The following is a 21,734-nucleotide window of genomic DNA, read 5'->3' as shown; positions in this document are numbered from 1 at the left end:
GTACATAAAATTTAATCCTCATCAAAGTAATCAAAGCAATTTATTTATATTTGTAATTTTTCTGCAACTACGCATGTATTTATCTCTTTATTTATACACATGCAAGCGCTGCCGCGGATTAGAGTCTTTATTGCTAAGCCTTAATTATTGTTAATGATATTCTATATATCTACAGTTAAATACAAGTAGTTAGATAAAATATTTCAGTGCCTGGATTTCACAAATTTAGTATAATTAACAATTTTCCAGTTACCAATATAATGTAAACAACTTTAGTGATTTCTAATATGTATATTTAAGTGCATATAAACAACGGTAAATCATATGCTATTCATCGCTCATTACAAGTTGCGCATTTCTTTCATTGCTAAAGGCTCTAGCGAAAGTTTTTCCTTACTTAAAATACAAATAAATAAAAGTACATTTTACAAATTTTCAACAGCAACAAAAGGTACAGAGAGGGGAGAAATCTTTTTGGACTTGATGGTGATTAATTTAGCATTATTATTAGCAACAGTAGTGCTAGGTTTCGATGATGCGCTCATTTGCAAGTGTAATATTAGCTTTGGATTAGTTGTTGCTTAAATTTATGTTACAATTATTATTTTGCAGTTGCTTGCTTAGGCCACTACCACATCTTGTATCCAATTGAGAGCGCCACGTATGCGTCGTAGCCGCGCACGCGCCAAAAAACTACATATCAATAAATATTCCACATAAGTGCGACGACCGCTCTCATTAAAACTAAGCTGATCGACAGCAGCGCGACCCTCACACATTACTTTCGTGGTGAGTGAAAGCAGCCATTGGAGTATCTGTAGATATAACAACAACATAATTAATAAATAAAAGGCAATTGGTGGTTTTATGCACTCACCTCCGGGCTGTTGGGCATGCCACCAGCTTTAAGCCACTTGGACGGCGCCCATAAAAACAATTGCATGATGTTTGCCGCGATATCTGGACTTACACGCTTAGCAGGGCTCGGGTTTAATATGTTATAGATTAATTGCTGCACAATCGCCGGGCATTCATCGCTCAGCGTTGGCAGATCGTTCTCCTTATAATCACTATTGCGCAATGATAAAGTTTGCACGCCGTTAGCCAAAGCCAAACCGCCACTCGATGAGTAGAAAGGATTACGTTGGCCGAAAATTTCATAGGCAATCGCGCCACAAGCCCACAAGTCCGCTTTTGCATAGTTCAGCACCGCAAACGGACCGGGTTGTTTGTTAATGATCTCAGGCGCCATCAGAGCGGCATTGCCGCCTTTGTCGATATCGTAAGAAGTGTAAGGTATCTGCAAGCCATGCACTTTATCAGCCAAACAGCAACCGAAATCGGAGAGCACCAACACCGGCGGCGAATCATCATCATTCATTTCAATAAGTATATTGTCGGACTTAATATCGCGATGCGCAATGCCATGACGATTAATATGCGCAGTAGCTTCAAGCAATTGCGCCAGCAGCAATAGTTTGGTACGCGCGCTCAGCTTATGTGAATCGAGCAGCGCGCGCAAGCTGTAGTCGTAACGCTTCATCAACAGATATAGCGACATATTGCGACCATAACCATGTGGGTTGATGCGCTGCGGCTGCGCAACTGGATAAAGTATATGACCATCGGGGAAGTTGCGCACCTCATCGCAGAAGAAGCCAAACATGCAAACTATATTTGGGTGCGGCGGCAAGGTGAGCGTTTGATTTTGTAATAAGCGCTCCCACTCCTCCGAACAGTCATTCATGCGACGCGCACGTGCCGGCACGGTCTCCTTGTACATGGCGCGCAGAATAGAGAGTGCATTGCTTTGTATGTCATAGTTGAACATCATTTTCAAAGCGAGCGGATAGCGATTTATATCAGCTGATGGCGCATCGATGGATTCCTGCAAACATATAAGTTCAATAAGATTTTCAATATAGCATAAAACATATACAAATTTATACGTACAAGCCCTTGCATGCCACTGCTAATACCGGAGAAACCAGCATTTCTATCACTAAGTAAATCGTTGTCTAATTTCTGCATATTTTCTTCTTCCATGTCACTGGTGCGACGTGCTCTACGCTCGGCGACAAAAGCAGCAGCTGCAGAGTTCTGATTATACAGTTCATTAAGATTATCCATAGAACTGCCGAAATTGTGTACAAAACGCGACATATTCTGTATTGGTGACATTAATTCTGGATAAAAGGATTGCTGTTGTAGTGGTGTCGCCGCGCTACCGCGAGCCATAGCAGCTGCCGCTTGGGCGTCATGCGTTGCATCTAAAGCAGGCGTTTCTATAGATGTAGAATTGTTACTTGCATTCTTAAATCCTGCCGAATACACTACTGCAGCACAGCCTTTTGCAATTGCCGGTCCCACGTTTAACCTATCGATGTTAAAGTCACTATTAAGACTTTCGGATATTTCATCGTAATTCCAAGAAGCTTGCAATCGACCAGCGGCTTCGCGTATCTCCCAACACACACCCTCCAATTCGTCCTCTTTAGTCAGCACGCCGGCTCCAGAGGCTAAACTTACACCGACTAGTGCAAAGAAAGGTGCAGAATCGCCATAAAATAACTTTTTAGTTGCTTGCGTGCGTAATTCTTGTGAGTAATTGGTTGTGACGCGATTTAAGATATTGTCGATGAAAACTTTGCGCGCATGTTGGCCAACACTTAAAAGGCCGGTACGTGGCAGCGACTTTGCTGCGCCGCTTGTAGCTGCATTTGTAATACCATGGAGCGCTCCTCTAGCCGGCAAGGGTTGAGCGGAAGCGGTAACACTAACAGCGCCCGACTATATGTGTTAAATATTGGAGATATGTAAAATCAAGTGAGTTTTTAATAGACAATCAATTTTAATGTAACATACCCTCAAAGAGTTGGGTAAGCTCCGGCGCGTCTTCTCACGGCTTTGTTCCAAAATGTTGAAGTGTATATCGCGTTTCCAGTAGCTTTGTAAAAAGTAGCGACCATGTTTAACCAGTCGTAAGGTTAGTAGGCGCACAGACATCCTCGTCGCTTTGTAGTAATACGCCTATGCACTGTTAATTGTAATTGCAATGATACACCCACAAACACAGTAGCTGGTTTCGTACTTTTTCTCACTTACTCGCTGCAATAGCAGGCGGCGCCGTATATTTTTTTTTTTGTGTTTGTGTTTGTTGCTGTAATAGTAACTGCTGTGCAAAATATTTACGTCGCAGAAACGAGTAGCCAAGAAATAACAAGTGTGTTTTCGTAAAATATATATTATAGAGCATTTTAAATACTTACGTTTTACTTATATCTGCCAAAACTTGCTATATTTTTATAACGTTCACAGCAGCGTATTGCACACATTGAATATGATTGGCGTAGCAAGTGCTACTTCCTCACTTTTTTGCAATTATCTAACAATAGCACTATTTTCACGCTTGGCTACTTTCTTTATGATAAAATGGCAACAAAATATTACAACAAAACTTATAAATGCCTGTACAAGTTTTATTTGGATTATTCTTTAACTTTCTTACCATAAGTTGTAGAAAACTAGGCGATTTCTACTGGTAGCGCTTTGTTTATTTTGATTCTTCGCTTTTAATTTTGCTCTTGCAAATTGTATTCGAACAATCGTTCACTTTTCGATAATCGCTAAAAATAGCAGAAAAATACTGAAACAAACACGCAAAAAAACCAGTTGGTCTGTAGTAAAATTCCAATCACAATAGGCAATCAGCTGTTTTTATTTTGTTTATCATTTATTCACCATAAAATTTGCTCAAACAGGAATTGCAATAATTTTGTAGTCGGTGTTTCACTTCCGGCAACGTAAAGGAGAAATCAAATAATATTATTCGCACCAAACTAACAAATATATAAATTAGTATGTATACATATATCAATAAATTGCATTACCTTATTCTCTACTAAATACTGTATAGTACTCGTTACTTTAGCGGCTGCATCTAATCGCTCGCTACACAAATTACGGTTCTTCTTCATTATTCCTCTATACATTATTGTTGTTTTTGTTTATACTAAGTGCCCGTTTTCTTTAACAGTTTTTATTTAGTTTTCTATATTGAACGTGCTTGTAATGTTTTAAATTTTGAAATCGTTTTATTAATAATTGTGTTGAAAATATGAATTCTTTTAGTCGCGCATATCGTGGTATGTACATATGTAAAAATTTATTTAAATTTATTAGAAATGGTGCTTTTAACTTAACCAATAGATCCCAAATCACCACTCACTCCACTTACACCGCTCTCTGAAAATACTGCGTTCAATTTTAATTTAAGTGATGACTCGCTGCAATCATTTATAAATATCATAGAAGCTCAACGTACTAAAGAAACACCTAGATCTTCACCAGCTGGACTGGCATGTGGGGCAAAATACGTGAATGCGAACAAATATATCAAACGTCAGGCTGCCAATTTAAATGCACAGAATGTTTCATCTGACACCACTAATAAAACAAGAAAACTATCACCGAGATTAGTTTCTACAAAGAAATCTAATGTTGACAACAAAAAAACTTTGAAGGAACCGAATAATGATCTAAATAACAATAAAATTAGTTCGAAGTATTCATCAACAAGCATTTCTTCCAGCTCCTCACGTGGTTCTTTTAAATGCAATGAATCATATTTTAAAGAAACTGATACAATTCAATCCTCGAAATTCAATATAAGTCCTCGTGCTACCTCTACTTTTAACTATTATAGTGCATCCAGCAGCCAAAGTTCTGCACGAAGCAATATCGGTTCAGCTAACTCCTTTAAAAACAATTCAAGCACAACTCCAAACTCTTTTAACTGTAATGGAAGTGCACGTGATCGCAAGCCACCCAAACTTGTGCTCAACGATACAAATGTTGCTGAGACTGACTCCACGATGTCAACTGTCTTCAACTGGGTGTGGAATTGCCTGTCACCTATGAAGAATCCATCTATTTATGAGTTGCTGGCACGCGCTGACATGCAAAAGTATTGGGACATTTTTGAGAGAGAAGAAATATTAGATTTGGATGTTTTTTCAACTTTGACTATGGCGGATTTGGAAGCTATCGGCATTAAAGATACTAACGACTGTGTCAAAATACTAGAATCTGTTGGATGGGCACTCGATTTTCTGTCGGGGTTATTAAATTTTAAAAGGCCTGAAAAGTAACTTTGATTTTATAAAAATTTTTGTTAACAATTTTATGTTTTAATGTTTGTATTTGTGTAAAGATGTTTAATTTTGAGAAATGTACTGACTATAAGGAATAAACTTGACTACGTAAACCAACTGTATTTATTTAATTTTAAAACAATCATTTTAAAATACTTTATCAGTTTTTAAATAAATTTAAAAAAATATATAAAACATTTACACGTAATATAGCAAATAAATTATATATATGTGTGTATGTATAAATATGCATAGAAATATGTTTTGTTTTGCTTGCCTAAAATTCCTTTAACGTTGCGGATTTATTATTGTAACCATGCTATGAAGAAGAACAAGCGTTATGTGTCCGATAATATAGAATTCTAATTTGTTGTACAAATTTGTTTTGGCATTTTAAAATCCAGGAAGCGAATTAAATTTTGTGTTTATACATTTATAAATTAAGTTTTATTAAATTCGACGTTGAACGTCGTGATATGCTTGGCGCTGTTCCGAACATTCAGCTATAATGGAATCGGTACTTTTCGCTAACATAAAAAAGCTGTATGCTAATGAGTTGTATTCTTGTGTGATACCGGCCGCCAGTTTGTTAAATACACTTTTGCAAAATGAGCGCAATGTTGCTACACCCGAAATGGAATATCAAGTACTACTCTTCAGTGGCAATGCGCACTACTATGAACGGAATTATCGTTTGGCCAGCAAACAGTATGAAGCCGCATTACTAATGCGCAAAACTATGTTGCGTTTTAAGAATACCCAGATAGTTAGTATTGAAATAACACATGAACAGTTTAGTGAGCTTGAGACACGTTACCGTCTCGCTAAATGCTATCATGAGCTTGGTGAGGACCACAAGGCCATAAGCACACTACACGCCTTGCCCTTGAAAACCCGCACGCCCAAAGTGAATATGCTATTGGCGCAACTTTGCCACTATGGGCAAAATGTTGATAATGCGGAAGCTATAGCAGCTTATAAAGAAGTATTGGGTGATTGTCCCATGGCATTGGTGGCTATAGAAGCGCTATTGATGTTGGGCGTGGATGGCATAGAGGTTAACTCATTGGTTGTTAATGGTATAAATAAATATGTTTATATATACATATATAAGACTTTTAAAAAAGTCACTTAATTTACTATTATTAAATTTTCAGCTAGTACCGTGCCAAAACACATTGATTGGTTGAGCAGCTGGATAAAGGCACACGCTCAGCTTTATGGACGCGATCATTTAGAGGCATCAAAAACATTTCAAGCCATTAATGACAACACGAAATTTCACCAAAACTCCTATTTACTCACTTTGATTGGCAAGAGTCTTTATTATTATGGCCGTTATATGCAGGCACAACAATATTTAGAGACGGCACTTATGGTAAATCCACACAATACGGATGCGCTTATGCCGTTAGCTGTCGTTTATGAATATAATCAGAAATTGCCTGAGCTAGATAAACTTGCCGCACAAATGGGTAATATAAAAGAGCTAAATTCTGAGCATTGGTTTGTTGTCGCCGAAAGTTGTTATGCCGCAGGGCAAATAGAGAAGGCTATTTCGTTTGCAAAGAAAGCAATCGAGTTAGATGAACGCAACATCGAGGCGCAGTTACTGCGTGGACGTATTTGCTTGCAACTAAAACAAGGTATTGAAGCAATTTCGTATTTTCGCACCGCACAATGCATTGCCAGTTACCGCTTTGAGGTATATAAAGGTCTATATCATTGCTATGTGAGCAGAAAACGTCGTGACGAAGCACAGGCAATGTGTGCATTAGCAGTGCGGTACTTTCGCAATTCGCCACGCAGTTTTGTGGTATGTGTAAACTGTGTTATAAATAGGTAACATAAATTTGAACGTGAAATTCTTTTATTTTAGATGTTTGCGCGCGTTTTATTACATTCCAATAATCCACTGGCAAAGAAAAGCGCCAAGAAATTCTTGGCCAAAGCTTTAGAAATCGATGAGCATTATGCCGTCGCTGTAGCACTTATGGCGGACGTGTGTCAGGCAAATGGTGAAACGCAAGAAGCTAGTGCCATGTTGAAAAAACAAGTTATGTCGTTTCCCAATCCCTCATATTTCAGCATGTTGGGTGATTTGCGACGCACTGCCAGAGATTTGGACGGTGCGCTTGAGTATTATACAATCGCATTGAGGTATGTTACAGATATGAGGAACAGAAGTAAATAGAAGTGGCGGCCAATACATTTTTGTATTCTCTTTTTCAGTCTTGAGCCTAACGATCGTCACGCCTTAAAAGGCGTGAAAGCGTTGACACGCGGCGGTGATAAACAAGATCAAGATACTTCGCTTATGATATCACGTCTGCGTGACGAAGAATGGCAAATTGATGAAGAAGCAGAGGAGTCGTCGTCACACGATGAGGACGATTCAGATACATACTCCGAACCATTTTGGCAAGATTTGGAATCGGAAGTGATTAATTAGTGCATTTCGAGGTTTGTAAGATTTTTTATTTCATTATACAATAGTTGGCAAAAATATGGCGCTAAAAGCGTACTTAGCCTAAGTAAAGTAGCTATTTATCTATTTAATTTTGTGTAGTCTAATGCCGGAAACTACGTATTAAATGTTAATTTAAGCGCTATAATATGTGAAATATGTTCGTATATTTATTTCGACAAAAAAACAAATACAATTAAAAATAACATATGTGTGATTTTTAACACCTACGACGTCTTATCAGTTTCCATTTCTTCCTCGTTTGCGTTACTATTGTTGGCGGCAGCTGTTGCGCTGGTTGATTTTGCTTTATCCTTTTTGTCCTTGACGGCTTTTCGGTAAGTCTCCAAATCGGTTGACAATGGTTCCACGAAGCTTTCAAACTCCAATTGTTTTAAAGCGTCCAATATATTCGCAGCTGTTATAGTTTTGTGATTCTGTTTTCGCGCCAACGTTGTTGATGAGGATGTCAGAAAGATCACAAAGACGGAAGCCGCCCGTGCTATGGCCGCACGCGCTTCCTTGCTTACATTCGCGCCTTCGGGCAAGGCGTCTTTGATTAAGCGTCCCACAACGGCGTTTGGTAAATTTAAATCTTCAATGCGCTCAACCATGTTCAAATAAATTTGTATTCCAATCAAATATGTAAACTAAAATTGCTGTAAATTTACGAATTCTTCACTTTTATTTTGACACAAGCACCGAAACGCTAAACAAAAAAAAATAGTAAAAGCAGTGTTGCTTCTTCCAGTCAATTCAATCACAATAGTGAATTCTCGATGAAAAGATGTGCTTATGTCGATAAATATCGATTATTTGAAAACAGGTGAAAATAAAATAAAAATAAAAATCACATGTGAGGTCATCTCGTGACTTTCAAATCACATCACATCGAGACGCGGGAGTCACCTGAGCACTGGCCAGGCGCGGTGCTGCATTTCTTATATAGAGCCAGCTGCCGGCCATCTTCCTCTGTGATCACCTCGAGACTTTTTAAATCACATCACATTGAGACGCGAGAGTCACCTGAGCACTGGCCAGGCGCGGTGCTGTATTTCTTATATAGAGTCAGCTGCCGGCCAGCGTCCCGTGAGGTCATCTCGCGACTTTCAAATCACATCACATAGAGACGCGAGAGTCACCTGAGCACTGGCCAGGCGCGGAGCTGCATTTCTTATATAGAGCCAGCTGCCGGCCAGCATCCCGTGAGGTCACCTCGTGACTTTCAAATCACGTCACATCGAGACGCGGGAGTCACCTGAGCACTGGCCAGGCACGGTGCTGCATTTCTTATATAGAGCCAGCTGCCGGCCAGCATCCCGTGAGGTCACTTCGTGACTTTCAAATCACGTCACATCGAGACGCGGGAGTCACCTGAACACTGTCCTTTTGTTTTTTATGACTTTTGGGAAGTTTTAAGTTTCTAAAATCCATCGTTTAGTAAATAGTATATTGGACGTTATACCTATAACACCTTAAGAAGGACATCTTAGAAAAACGATATTTTATTTTGTTTTTATTACTTTCTGTCTATACTAGTTTTATTGAAATATAAATCAAATTTTTGTATTAAATATAATTTTCTGTTTAAGTACACGAACTACTGCAAATTTTATTTACAAATTAATATATTATAGTGTGGCAACTCTCCGTTCGCAAATTTACGAAAATGTCAATATCTAACGGTTCAAATTGCGCCAACGTAGTGCTTAGCTTAATTTTTCACCGCCAATCTCTCTACATTCGCTTTACAATATTTTATAATACTGCAGCTAATGTCTAAACTACAAATTAGTTTACTGCATTTGCTAACTCAGAATTTACATGCAATTAAGTAGTACCCCGCTAACCTAACCCTATTTTAGGGTAGTATTTATATAGTATGTTTAACTAGCTTAATGTTTCAAATCGAAAAAAATAGTTATTTTTGGTTTAGTAAATTATTCCTCGGGATGTGCCTCATTGCTACCTGCCGCCGGCTCTGTAACGCTTTCTGCGGCGCTTGCCTCCACTGTAGTCGGCGCTTGCACCGGTACTACGGCTGCTGCATTCTCCTGCAGCGTTGGCAACGTGCGCGTATGCACGCCACTTGTTTCAATGACAATCGTCGACACTTCGGCATTCTCAATAGCATTCGAATTATTTGCAGCCGCCGGCACACCCGCATGCTCGGCAATTACTGGCTCCAATTCGGGCGTCGTATATTGATTAACACTAATCTCCGTTTCGGCCGCAGTAATATCGATACGCGCTGGAAGCTCATCCTTATTTGCTGGTGTCTTAGCTTCCTGGCCACCCTCTAGTCTAGCAATGGGTTCGCTTATTTCTGCTGCCTCAGTCACCTCCACAGCTGGTGCAGCGGTGATGGTAACCGCCGGTGCTGTTGCTTTTGTATTATTAACAATTGCTGGCTGGGCGGTTACTGCGCCTATTGTGACGGGCGCTACCGGTAATTTTGCTACATCGGCGGGCTCGGGCGTTGAAGCCTTCGACTGCGCGGGCGTGGGCGCTTTTGATGGTGCTGGCGTTGGTGGTTTTGACCGTGCTGGCGAGGTAGAGGGCGTGGAGCTGCGTGAGCCCAATTTCTGCTTGTGAGCGCTCTTGTCTAGCAGCAATGACGTGGCTTGTGGCGCTGGGCTGCCCACGCGTTTTATTTCCTCTATTTTGGCCTCAAGCTCTTGGCGTATATCACGAATCGGCTTGAGTAGAAAAACCGGTACGTCATCGTCGCGACGTTGGAACAACATTTCACCCTCAAAATCGAGTAGTTTATGTTTACGTGCGCGCAATAAAATGCCAACGACCTTATCGGAGATATAATTGTAAATCTGTGCGTAAGAAAAAAGGCGAGGAGTTCATTATAGTATGGCGCAACGTCAAATGTTTACGATACTCACATTGAAGAGCTCGCCGAATGGTATGACACGCATTTTCGGCTCATCCTTGACATTGTAGCCTTCTGAGTCGATAATTTGACACAGTTCCAGCATTTCGCGGAGCACATGCATGTTCGCTTTCTGTCCGCGCATTTCTGTCAAACTGCCTGCCAAGGGTCTGGAAAGAGTAAAATATAAATATGTAAATATAGTGTTGATTTTCTCGAGGTACCGTCTCCTTTTCTACTTACTTGCCATATTCGTCTTTGGAGAAGGTCGGCTTTGGCGACACACGTCCATTGGCCGTGGAGAAGGGATTCAAAAGTTGTTGCTGTTGATGTTGTTGCGTTTGTTTGTTAAACATTGCCACTTTAGAAGAGAGCGACGAGTCCTGTTGAGTAAAAAAAAAGAAGTAGAAGAAGAGCGATCAGTATATTGGACAATTTGATAGTAGCTATTGGTGGTTTGTTGAATACTTGAGCCATGACGTCGGCAGGCATTTTCTGTTTGCTTTAAGTTCGTGATTCTACTGTTAATTTAAAAGTTGTTTGGCCGAAAGATGTGAAGACTTTGTTATGGTTTTGAGACAGACTAAAAAAATTTTAAAGAATTTTAGAAGTTTTCATTTCAAAATTGACACTTCATAATAATAATTTGAATTTTCAAACGGCAGTTTGTTGCAAAGTGGATTACAGTAGATGAGTTCGACACGATCAAAATTGCATGTTGACACAGACAGTGAAACCAAAGGATTGAATAAGTTGAATGTCTCTCAGTGATTTTCTCCCCAATAAACAGCACATATGTTGGAACCGCCGATATCGAACCACTATAGCATATAGCTGCCATACAAACAGACCGATTAAAATCAAGTGCTTGTATGGAAAATATTTTGACTTGACAAGATATCTGCACATAATTCGGCTTGGATTATTGTACAAGTCCAAGGGAACGCTACAATATCCGAGCATATTATTCAGAGCGGACCACTATAGTAGGTAATAGCTGGCATACAAACTGATCGATCATAATCAAGATAAAGATCTTTTTATACCCTTTTATGCTATAAGAAAAGCACTTGTGAAGGGTATTATAGCTTTGGTGCAACAACAACGTGAAGTTAAATTTTAATGTTATTTAAGTATAATTAATTTAAATAAAAAAAAAGTTTTTATTAAAACTGCTGTTGCTTTTTTATTTCTTTTTCGTATTTTTAAGGCACAATTTGACATACTTAATTTAAATGAAAAAAAAAAATGTTTTAAAAATTTACATGTTTTAAAAAATTTTAAAATAAAAAATTTATTTATAAAAAATTTTAAAATTAAAAAATTAAATTTAAAAAACAAATTTTAATTTAAAAATTTCAATAAAAAATTTTTAAATTAAAAAATTAAATTAAAAAAACAAATTTTAATTTAAAAATTTCAATAAAAAAAATTTTTAAATTAAAAAATTTAATTTAAAAAACAATTTTTAAATTAAAAAATTTAATTTAAAAAACAAATTTCAATAAAAAAAATTTTTTTTTTACCATTTTTCTGTATTTTTTATGTCATAATTTGAAATTCTCAAACCCAATTTCATCATTCATTCACAAATTCGCTCATTCAAAGTTCATTCATTAAATACTTGCTTGAAAAGCCAATTTCACATATTTCTCTAGTAACCGCAATGTACATATATCACCGGGCGTATGCGTGATTTTAATTTTGCTTCATTCTTGTTCTTATGCATTACGTCAATTAATCAAAACATTAACAGCGCATAGTAACAGCATTTCAAACTTTTTTTTCAATTATTTTTCTAAATGTCGCGAAAAGGGCTGATTTATTTACCATACACCCACAAGAGTGGCTTATTTTTGTTTTTGCGCACACATTGGCAGCAGGTGACGTGCATAAATTTCGATTTATGCACCTGCATAATATATTCTAATATATACAAGTATATAGTATGTATATATGTGTGTATGCATGTGAGTGCATTGTAAATAATTATAGTTGCTTGTGCAGCAACAAAAGAGAGGAAAGAGTAACTCTGCGCTTGCTATCGAATTTTGATTTATTTTTAAAGCGCAACTGTCAATGGCGTAACAGTAAGTTTTTGTATTTTTTATCGATGATCGTTTTATCTGTATTAGTTATTTTTATTGCTGCAACGAACTTCGCACGAAAAAATAGCTCAAGGTTGCAATAATGTGAAATGGCTTACCTATGTTTATTTAATTGTAGACGCCGTGTAAAGTATAAAATTTTAAGGTTAGTTTGCTTAGATTTGTGATGGAAGATATGTACATTATACATATAATGATTTATTGCCAAAACAATGCGAACACGTGTATGCGGTAGCTGCTGCAAGCGGTTTCATTACAATTTTTCGCTAATTTCGTGCATATTTAGTGATTTGTTAGTACTTTGTACATAAAATGGTACTAAAGTCCAATAGACATTTTCTTCCACAGCCATACACAAAAATATGCGAATATGAGCGCACACTTGCCAAAACATAAATTAAACTTCCTGCAACGTGTGTCAGCCTTCAGCAAATGCCAACAAGCAAACGCTCAACCTCGTTGCGGCCAAGCTAAATGAGCCTGCGCTCGACCACATGTGCAAAATATGCATTTTATTGTGCCCACACGCAGAAGTATGTATATGTATGCGTTTGTGTGCAAGAAAGCATTTAAACTATTTGTAAATTAAAATGCTAAACAAATGTGAAATTGATTTTTATAGCCGAAACACTTTACTAAAATATATATTATTTTATTTTATGTGCATTTTAACCGTTACATTTGTCTGACAGCTGCAGCAACAAAGCTAAAACGTACCTATACGTATGAGTCATGTGACATAAAAAATAATACAAAGAGAAATATAAAATAAAATAATCGAAATACTTTAAGATTACAAATGTAGACAGGAATTTTTGCAAACCGGAAGCTATTGTACATCAATCAGTTTGCATATTGCAGAATTGGGTGGAAAGGCCGCAAGTTGTCTATCAAAGTTTTTGATTGATTTTGAATGAATTGAACGCCAATAAGTAAAGCAAAATACAAAATTTCGCATCTGCGGCATCAAAAGGTCGTTTGTAGATGCATAAATTATTGCCAGATTGTTTTAACATATTTCATATTTTGTTCAGCGCTGCGTTCTGTATCATTTTGACATTTTAAATATTTATATTTCTTTAATAATTAATTTGTCTTATTTTTTGTTTAATTATTTTTCATTTAAACTATATTTTTAAATATCAATTAATTTTATAATAAATTTATATAAATTATTATTCTTAACAGAGTTAAGTTGTGTTAAATATATTTTATTTTCAAAACATAATGTATACATTTTTCTGGTGTTTAATGTTTATTATGATATATAATTAAATTAAATATTTTTAATTATTTTTGTTATTTAATATTTTTTGATTTTTAATAAATTTTTAATACTCCCTAATTTTTGTTATTATTTTTTTAATTTATAACTTTAAACTTAATATTATTTTTAACTAAGTTGTGTTCTTTTTAAAAATATAATGAATAAACTTTTCTGGGTCTTTATGTTTATTATAACATATTATTAAATAACATTTTTTTATTGTTATTTTTTAAATTTTTTGTTTTTTGATTTGATATATTTTTTCCTTATTTTTTCTGATTTTTTTTATAACTTTAAACTTAATATTATTTTTAACTGAGTTGTGTTTTTTTTAATTTTTTTAAATTTATTTTTGCTTATTATTTTTTAAACTTCTTTTTATACTTTATTATTTATTATAATTATATTAATTTAAACATATTTAATTTAATTTAAAATCTAAACAAACCTTTTTTCTGTTGAAGTTTTTATTGTTATTTATTATTATTATTGTTATTTGTTTTATATGTTTTAATATTATTTTATTTTTCTAAATTTCTTATAACTATCTTTTTTTATTATCTAATTATAATTATTTTTAAATTTCTCTTTTTTTATTTTTTTAATTTTTTTTTTTTTTTAATTTCTCATAATTATCTTTTTTATTATTTTTATAAATATTTCTTTATAATTATTTTTATAATTCTTTTTAAATTCCTTATTTTTTATCATATGTTAAAGTTCAACTTTTTGAATATAAAATCCGGATATATTAATTTAACCGTATCGGATTATATCTAAAATCTTAACTGAAATATTTTGTAATTTTTTTATTATTTTTGTATCAAATTTTATCTAAACTCTAATGTAACCTTTTTGGTGTTATATTTCTTTTAATTTTTTATTAATATTCTTATTATTATTTTTATATTTTTTTTAATATTTTTTTTTTGAATTTTCTATTAACTTTTTATATATTATGATAATCTTTTATATTTATTTATTTCTTATTATTATTTGTTTATATTTTTCTATATTATTATTATATTATTTTTCATATTCATTTATTTGTTATTATTACTTGTTTTTATTATTAATAATATAATTTTTACATATTTTTTAATTAGTGTTAAAATAAAACTTTATGTATAAAAAATCCGAACATATTAATTTAAACATATCTAATTTTATCAAAAATCGAATCTAACTAAGATTTTACAAACATAAATACAGACACATATTATATTTAATTTTTTCCTTATTTCTTTCTTTACTTCTCATTGTTATTAAATTTATTTTATAAATATACTTATAATTTTATATAAATAACTTAATGCAAAGTAACCTCATTTTCTTATTTTTGATTTTCTTTAACTTGTATTCTTTTTAAATTTTGTCTTAATTTTATTTTATTTTACATACTATATATAAATTTGCGTATCTGAGCACTTGAGCGTAAATATGGTATTAGTTAAATGTGTTTTATGAAAATTCCAAGCATTTTTGCGGCATTTTCACCAGGCGCGTACCATAAATCATTGACAATGAATAATGCGCACAAACAAATGACGCGGATTTACAAACGAGCTTTGTGTTGAATTGTTGTCAAGAATGTTTAAATATACAAAAAAAAACAAGTCTCGAAAAAAAATCATCGATAACACGCAAACATTGAAACTGTGCGAAAATATTTGTTTAAAAACAAAATAAATTTTCATCGTTCTTTTTAGATGCGTTAGGCTTCTTTGATAAATATTTTAAATAATATAATAATACTGCAATTTTGTTTGGTGATGTTTTTTTGATATGCCAATATATATTTTTGCAACAAAAATGTACCGTTTTAAAAACATAACGCAATTTCTTTAAAAAATCACATAAAATTGCTTGTTACTTGTATTAAAATTGTGACATTGAAAACAGCTTGTCTACTCGTATATAAAAGGAAAAAATAATGTGTACACGACCACTGTCTTTAATTTGCACCCCCATGCTACATTTTGCAATGTCGCAATTTATGAACATTTATCTAAAGCGAAATACAAATGTTGCATATACAAATGCATTTCTTATGCTTTTTTCGCATTTCCACTTGCGCCGCAATTGCAAGCAAAACGCAAGAGTGATCGTGGAAAATTTGTTCATTTGACAAATAAAGTTTTTTCCTCCATACATGCATACTATATGCAATATATGCACACCCACTCATATGAGTACCCAGAAAATTATGCGCATAACACACCCCTTAAGTTGGTACAGTAGCAAAGGTTCACGAACATGCCTTGCAAGTGTATAATATATTTATATACCATATACATATATATGTAAATGTATTTCAACATATATTTCAAAAGAAAATTTGCAATTTGAAAAACCGTTAAACCGGGTGCGCGCTCATTGCTGTTGGAAAGCTCTAAAAGTTTTGGCACTTGACGCGATGCGTCAATTGAATTTTTGCCGCCAACAACACAGCAACAGGCAGCGGATGAGCATCTGAGGCGAATGCCGCCTGGGCGGCGACAAATGCTCATAATCACGTTGGACCATGAACGTGAACGGACTGCCAAACGGCAGTGATCACTGTCATGGCGACGATTTTGTGGATGTGTGCGACTTTTAGTTTAGATATTTTTATGAATAGACATTCCTTTTATCCATGTGTTTTTTTGTTTATTTAATTTTTGGCAATTTTCTTGTTGATTGAAAGTTTACTAGGCGCATATATGTATGTACATGTATACATACATATGGGTAATGTTATGTGGGTGTGCTATATTTTTGCGTGTTTTTTATTTATTTTATATTTTTAAAGCGTTGAATAATGAGCTGAGCAAAAGGTGTGTACCCATGCAGACGTCAAATGTGGCACCAATGACGCACTGCGCTCGGCACAGACATTGTGATAAAAATCAAATTCGCAATTTTTTAAATTTATTTTGTAAATAAGTTTTTTAAAATTAAAACTTTCGTTACTTATGTATGTGAAAGTGTGTATGTACATACATATGCAGCATATGTATAATGCAAAAAATTTCTTTTAAATAAATAGCATAATAAGTAAATAAGAAAATGTCTATTGAAATTTTATAAAAAAAAAGACCACAAATTGGCAATATATCCAATATTTTCCCAAACAATTTTTTGAACTTAAACAATAATAATCTCTAATTTAATACCAATTTCTAATTTGATAATGGTATCTAATACAATAAAAATGTCTACTTAAACTCACGTGTAAACGCCGTGTAATTATAATATTATCTCGTGCTTGCTTATAAACAACGGTTTGCTATCGACTTTCTTTTATTGCAGTCTCACTTAAATGTGAGAACGTCACGTGTTGTTACTGTAAAATTCCCGTTAGTTGAATTGTTTGAATTTCATGCCGGATTTTTATTAATTATAAGTTATCTCGTGAAAAATAGTTATAGTTTTTATGTACTATCAATTTTTGGCTGATTTTGTATTTGAGTGTTCAACTATAAATATTAGCCAAAATTTTTAAATAGTGATTTATTTTTGTGCAAAATATATATTATATCTAAAGTATTTTTTTTTTGTACAGAAGCCGCTAATTATACTCAGCTATAATGTAATAAATAAAGAGATAAATAACTCCAGCTTATAAAATTAATTATTTTTAATAAATAATTATTACAAAAGTAAATAATTTTAATAAAAATTTATTTAACAAAACTGTTTTTCAATAAATTGCGTTTTTTTTCAAATTTTATTTGAATTTTTTTTAAATTGTTACTAACATATTTATTTTTTTTAACTTAATTAACTAATTTTAATAAACAATTATTACAAAAATAATTATTTTTAATAAAACATTATTTAACAAAACTTTCTATTCAAAACTTGTTTAATTTTTTTTACTTTTACTAGAAGTTTTTTGGATTTCTATTGACATATGTATAAATAAATTTTAATTTAATTAATTACTTTTAATAATTAATTATTACAAAAACAATTATTTTTGATAAAACATTATTTAACAAAACTTTCTATTAAATTTTTTTTTAAATTTAATTTCCAGTTTTTTAATATTAAAATATTTTTTTTATTGACATATTTTTTAATACTTTTTTTACAGAAAATATTCACTAAATGTTTTCAAAAGAATGCGCGGTCATAAAGTTAATAGCATGTTATAAACAAAACATACAAAATTTATATTTTTTTGAGCATACACTCGCATAAATGTACACATGAACATACAAACGTCATTTACTTAAGCGAAGCTCATTTCTTTGGCAACTAAAAAAATTTAATATTGGCCTTGAATGTTTTTGTTTTAATAAAATTTGTAATAAAAAATACTGAAAATTGTTTTGAAAAATTTTAAAGCGAATAAAGTTTGCAATTGGAATGCAAAGTATGGAATATAATGTATACATATATGTATATATAAATAGAATATAATAAATATATGTATTTATATATAATATAAACACTTGGCTGTTAACCCCAAAGCAGACAGAAATATCTACATAACACAATAATTTATTGGCCCATACAAAATTAAATATATATGAATATATTTTTTTTGTATATAAGCAATCTTGCGTATGATATATGGGCAATCAAACATAAACAAGCATTTCGTAGATATTTTTGTGAATTAAAAAATATTTTAAATATACAAGTATATTATATTAAAGAGCGATAGCAAAAGTATTTCAAATTCCAAGTGCTGATTCAGAAATACTAAATAAATTACACAATACATTAACATACCGCAGTAATGCGTATAACGTAAGCTTTTTTTTTTTATTAATATGCCACACCTTGTGTTATTGAATGGCGTCGAATCGATTGTTACGCCTGAACGCATTACGCATACGCCCTGTTGCACCGCGCGCTACGTCACTAAGCCTTGTATTTGTGCTGTTTCATTCTTCATTTTTTACTTTCGTTTGTTATTTTTGTGCATTGCATAATGGCTTTTTCATTTTTGATTTGTATTTTTAATTGGGATCGCTGCGCATTGAATGCGCAAATGGTTGGAAATTATGAGTGCGTACGTTGAGCAAAGGCGCCAAGAAAGACCATTGCATACTTTTTGTTAGTGTTTTTTTTTTGTTGCTTGTTGCTGATACAAATATAGAATATTGATATCTGAATTTTTTTTTATACATATATATTTTTATTGTTTCAGTTAAGTTTTTAATATGAATTCAGATAAATTTTTTTATAAAATGTGATTTTCAAATTAAATTTGCACAAATATTTTCACTTTATTTTTTTATTTTTAATTTTTTTAGTTCATTGGCTAATTAAGTCTGGGAAACGTTTTATTTTCTCATTTATACTCTTTTCATTGCGAAAAAGAGAAAGTTGCAAATAATGCGGGAGTTTGTATCATTTCCAGCAATTGACTTTTTTCGCAGTATATTTAGTAACTACAAAATAGCAAATAACGTCTAACAGGGTATATTTTTATATGTGTATACTTAAAATGCCATAAAATACAGATCCATAGTTGTTTTAAAAAATAAAATTAATATATGTACGTAGTATAAAAATAGAAATAGTTTTGCAAAAATATAAACTTTTTTAAACAAAAATTTTTTTATATGCTTTAAAATAGAAATTCATAACTTTTTTTAGAAAAAAAAAGAATATACTTAAAATAATAGAAAAATATAAAAATAATTTCAAATACAAAATATTTTTAAAACAAAAATCTACAATGTACATATGTCGAATTAAATTTATTTTTTAAACTTTCTAAGAAAAAAAAATTGATAAATTCAAATTAATATAAAATTATAAAAAACTGTTTTAAAAGTAAAATATTTTTAAAACAAAAATTTTGCCATAAAATTTTTTTCAAATTATATAAAATACAAGTTCATAACTTTTTTATAAAAAAAATAATAATACTTAGATATAGCAGTAGAAAATACTTATAATAATAGAAGAAACAAATACATTTGATAAATTATATACAAAACATGATATTTTTACGAAATTACATTGATATTTAATTTATTTTTTACATGTTTATATTTTCACTATTTTTAACATTGCTAATTTTCTTTGGTAATTCGGTATTTGTTTTTCAGTTAGAGCTACTTTCTTGTGGTCTAAAAATTTTTAAAATTAAATTTTTTCTTTTTTATTGACATCAAGTAATATTTATAATATATATATTGTTAATTTAATATTATTTATTTAAATCTTTGTTTTTAATATTTTTTATATTGCTGTAATTTGTTTCGAGATTCGGTATTTATTTTTGTTTTAGCTAAAATAATTTTTCGGTTGTCTAAATGTTTTTCAAATTTAATTTTTTTTTATATTAATGTAATATATATATATATATTTTGTTAATTTAATATTTTTTTTTTATATATTTAAATTTTTTTTTATTTATTTCATGTTTTGTTTTTACGAGTACTATTTTTTTGTATTGCAGAAATTTAGGTATGTACATACATATATTTGTGTTGTAGTAATTTTTTTTTATTTAGTTATTTTTTTGTTGTTTAAATATTTTTTATATTTAATATTTTTCTTTATTTATTAATATATGTATATGTATGTATTTTATTAATTTAGGCTTAATTCTTTTTTTTAATGTATTTTCTAAATATTTTATTTATATTATTTAATGTATTTAAATTTTAATTTTATGGTTTATACTTTTAGATTTTACCTAAAAAATATATTTTTACTATTTTTATTTTGTATAAGTGCATATGTATGTTTGTTTATATGCATTGCCGCTAAATTACCTTATTTTCTTGCCTCATTTTTGCTTATGCTCTTAAACTGTCTTCAACTATTTTCGGAATACCTTTCCCCAAATGCCAACTTCATGCGTCATTCTCAAGCTTCATTTGCATATGTATGTATGTAACGTTCTTCACTACCACTTACCACCACAAAACGCAGTGCGCCCAATTCATGCGATACATCTGCCATATTTATTGCTGTATAGGTGCTTTGTTTTTGTTGTTCTCTTCAATCAACTTGTTGCGGCAACAATTCTTCAATTGTCTGTTTTTTAATTGAGTTCTTTTTAATTGGTTGATCGCTTTACGTGTTGCAGCTTGCAGCAAGCGGAAATGTGTTTTATGTTCAACCAAAAATATTGAAATCGCACACAAACGCACAATTTGTGAATGCGCGCGTATTTTACGGTTTAAAGCAAACGGTTTGCACACACGCACTTGCACGCGAACGCAGCTCGAGTATATGTAGTGGTTGTTGCTAGCAAAGCGCGCACGCGAGTTTAGTTTTTTATAGCGTTTTTATAATTATTTTTTGAATGCTTTTGTGCGATAAAAAGTACCTTTCTTAATATTTTTAGATAAAATATTTTCTTCTTTTCTTATGCTTACGCTATTTTTTTAATCAATTATTTGCTTATTTACGTACAAAATCCTTCACAGCAGACCCGTTACGTTACGTTTACGTTCACGTTCGTTTGTTGCCTGCGTAGAACTGTGCACTTCTTCACTTGAATTTTAAATTTTTGTATGTATTTAATTTCTTATTTTCTTAAATTATTTGCGTGCCAACAAAGCATACAATTGTATTATGCGCTTATTTTTGTTGATGGTCGGGCGATTGCCGTTTTTAGATTGCTCGAATTCGTGGTGTGGCTTTGGTTTTTATACGCTATTGAATGTGAAAAGTCCAATAACAATAACAACAATATTAGCGGAAAACCTCTACTAAATGTTGTATTCGGTTGAGCAGCAGCGGCAAGACATATGCACAAATATTTAAAATAACAACAACCACATCGAAAGTAGTTTATTAACTAAAACAATGGCAAGAGTTCACACACTCTCCGCTCGTGTTTTCTTATTCGAAAATTTCACGCCGTCTGCCATCTTCGGCGTTTCATTGTGCGACT

At 32.5% G+C, this 21,734-nt stretch overlaps 5 protein-coding genes across 7 annotated transcripts; 2 read left to right on the top strand and 3 right to left on the bottom strand.

Moving 5' to 3' along the window:
* Window positions 1–39: 39 nt before the first annotated feature.
* On the bottom strand, window positions 40–3,668 carry Pink1 (PTEN-induced putative kinase 1). 2 transcript variants are annotated; one of them, XM_014238400.3, is made up of 6 exons: window positions 3,509–3,668; window positions 3,270–3,420; window positions 2,866–3,175; window positions 1,954–2,790; window positions 878–1,888; window positions 40–815 (listed from the first exon to the last, which is right to left on the bottom strand). In XM_014238400.3, exons 3-6 carry the CDS (start codon window positions 3,004–3,006, stop codon window positions 621–623), a joined length of 2,184 nt encoding a protein of 727 aa, XP_014093875.2. In that variant the 5' UTR covers window positions 3,007–3,175; window positions 3,270–3,420; window positions 3,509–3,668; the 3' UTR covers window positions 40–620. The 2 variants fall into 2 exon arrangements, with proteins under 2 accessions (XP_014093875.2, XP_014093867.2); XM_014238392.3 differs by having other exon boundaries at window positions 2,866–3,172.
* A 335-nt stretch (window positions 3,669–4,003) lies between these two features.
* Window positions 4,004–5,266, top strand: LOC106618747 (serine-rich adhesin for platelets). The gene is made up of 2 exons (XM_014236616.3): window positions 4,004–4,145; window positions 4,210–5,266. Exons 1-2 carry the CDS (start codon window positions 4,118–4,120, stop codon window positions 5,148–5,150), a joined length of 969 nt encoding a protein of 322 aa, XP_014092091.2. The 5' UTR covers window positions 4,004–4,117; the 3' UTR covers window positions 5,151–5,266.
* A 217-nt stretch (window positions 5,267–5,483) lies between these two features.
* Window positions 5,484–8,276, top strand: APC7 (anaphase-promoting complex subunit 7). Its single transcript, XM_014238005.3, has 4 exons — window positions 5,484–6,232; window positions 6,311–6,969; window positions 7,033–7,313; window positions 7,386–8,276. Exons 1-4 carry the CDS (start codon window positions 5,662–5,664, stop codon window positions 7,603–7,605), a joined length of 1,731 nt encoding a protein of 576 aa, XP_014093480.2. The 5' UTR covers window positions 5,484–5,661; the 3' UTR covers window positions 7,606–8,276.
* Window positions 7,769–8,234, bottom strand: Chrac-14 (DNA polymerase epsilon subunit 3 Chrac-14). The gene has a single exon (XM_014238037.3). The coding sequence runs from the start codon at window positions 8,232–8,234 to the stop codon at window positions 7,848–7,850; it is 387 nt and encodes a 128-aa protein (XP_014093512.1). The 3' UTR covers window positions 7,769–7,847.
* An 847-nt stretch (window positions 8,277–9,123) lies between the features above and the next one.
* On the bottom strand, window positions 9,124–21,469 carry LOC106619772 (calphotin). 2 transcript variants are annotated; one of them, XM_036359537.2, is made up of 4 exons: window positions 20,750–21,469; window positions 10,748–10,887; window positions 10,518–10,674; window positions 9,124–10,448 (listed from the first exon to the last, which is right to left on the bottom strand). In XM_036359537.2, exons 1-4 carry the CDS (start codon window positions 20,792–20,794, stop codon window positions 9,561–9,563), a joined length of 1,230 nt encoding a protein of 409 aa, XP_036215430.1. In that variant the 5' UTR covers window positions 20,795–21,469; the 3' UTR covers window positions 9,124–9,560. The 2 variants fall into 2 exon arrangements, with proteins under 2 accessions (XP_036215430.1, XP_014093497.1); XM_014238022.3 differs by lacking the exon at window positions 20,750–21,469 and adding an exon at window positions 10,973–11,108.
* Window positions 21,470–21,734: the final 265 nt, after the last annotated feature.

This window comes from Bactrocera oleae, chromosome 5, assembly GCF_042242935.1.
Source record: "Bactrocera oleae isolate idBacOlea1 chromosome 5, idBacOlea1, whole genome shotgun sequence".
Lineage (NCBI taxonomy): Eukaryota > Metazoa > Arthropoda > Insecta > Diptera > Tephritidae > Bactrocera > Bactrocera oleae.
This window is presented reverse-complemented; position numbering and strand designations above follow the sequence as displayed.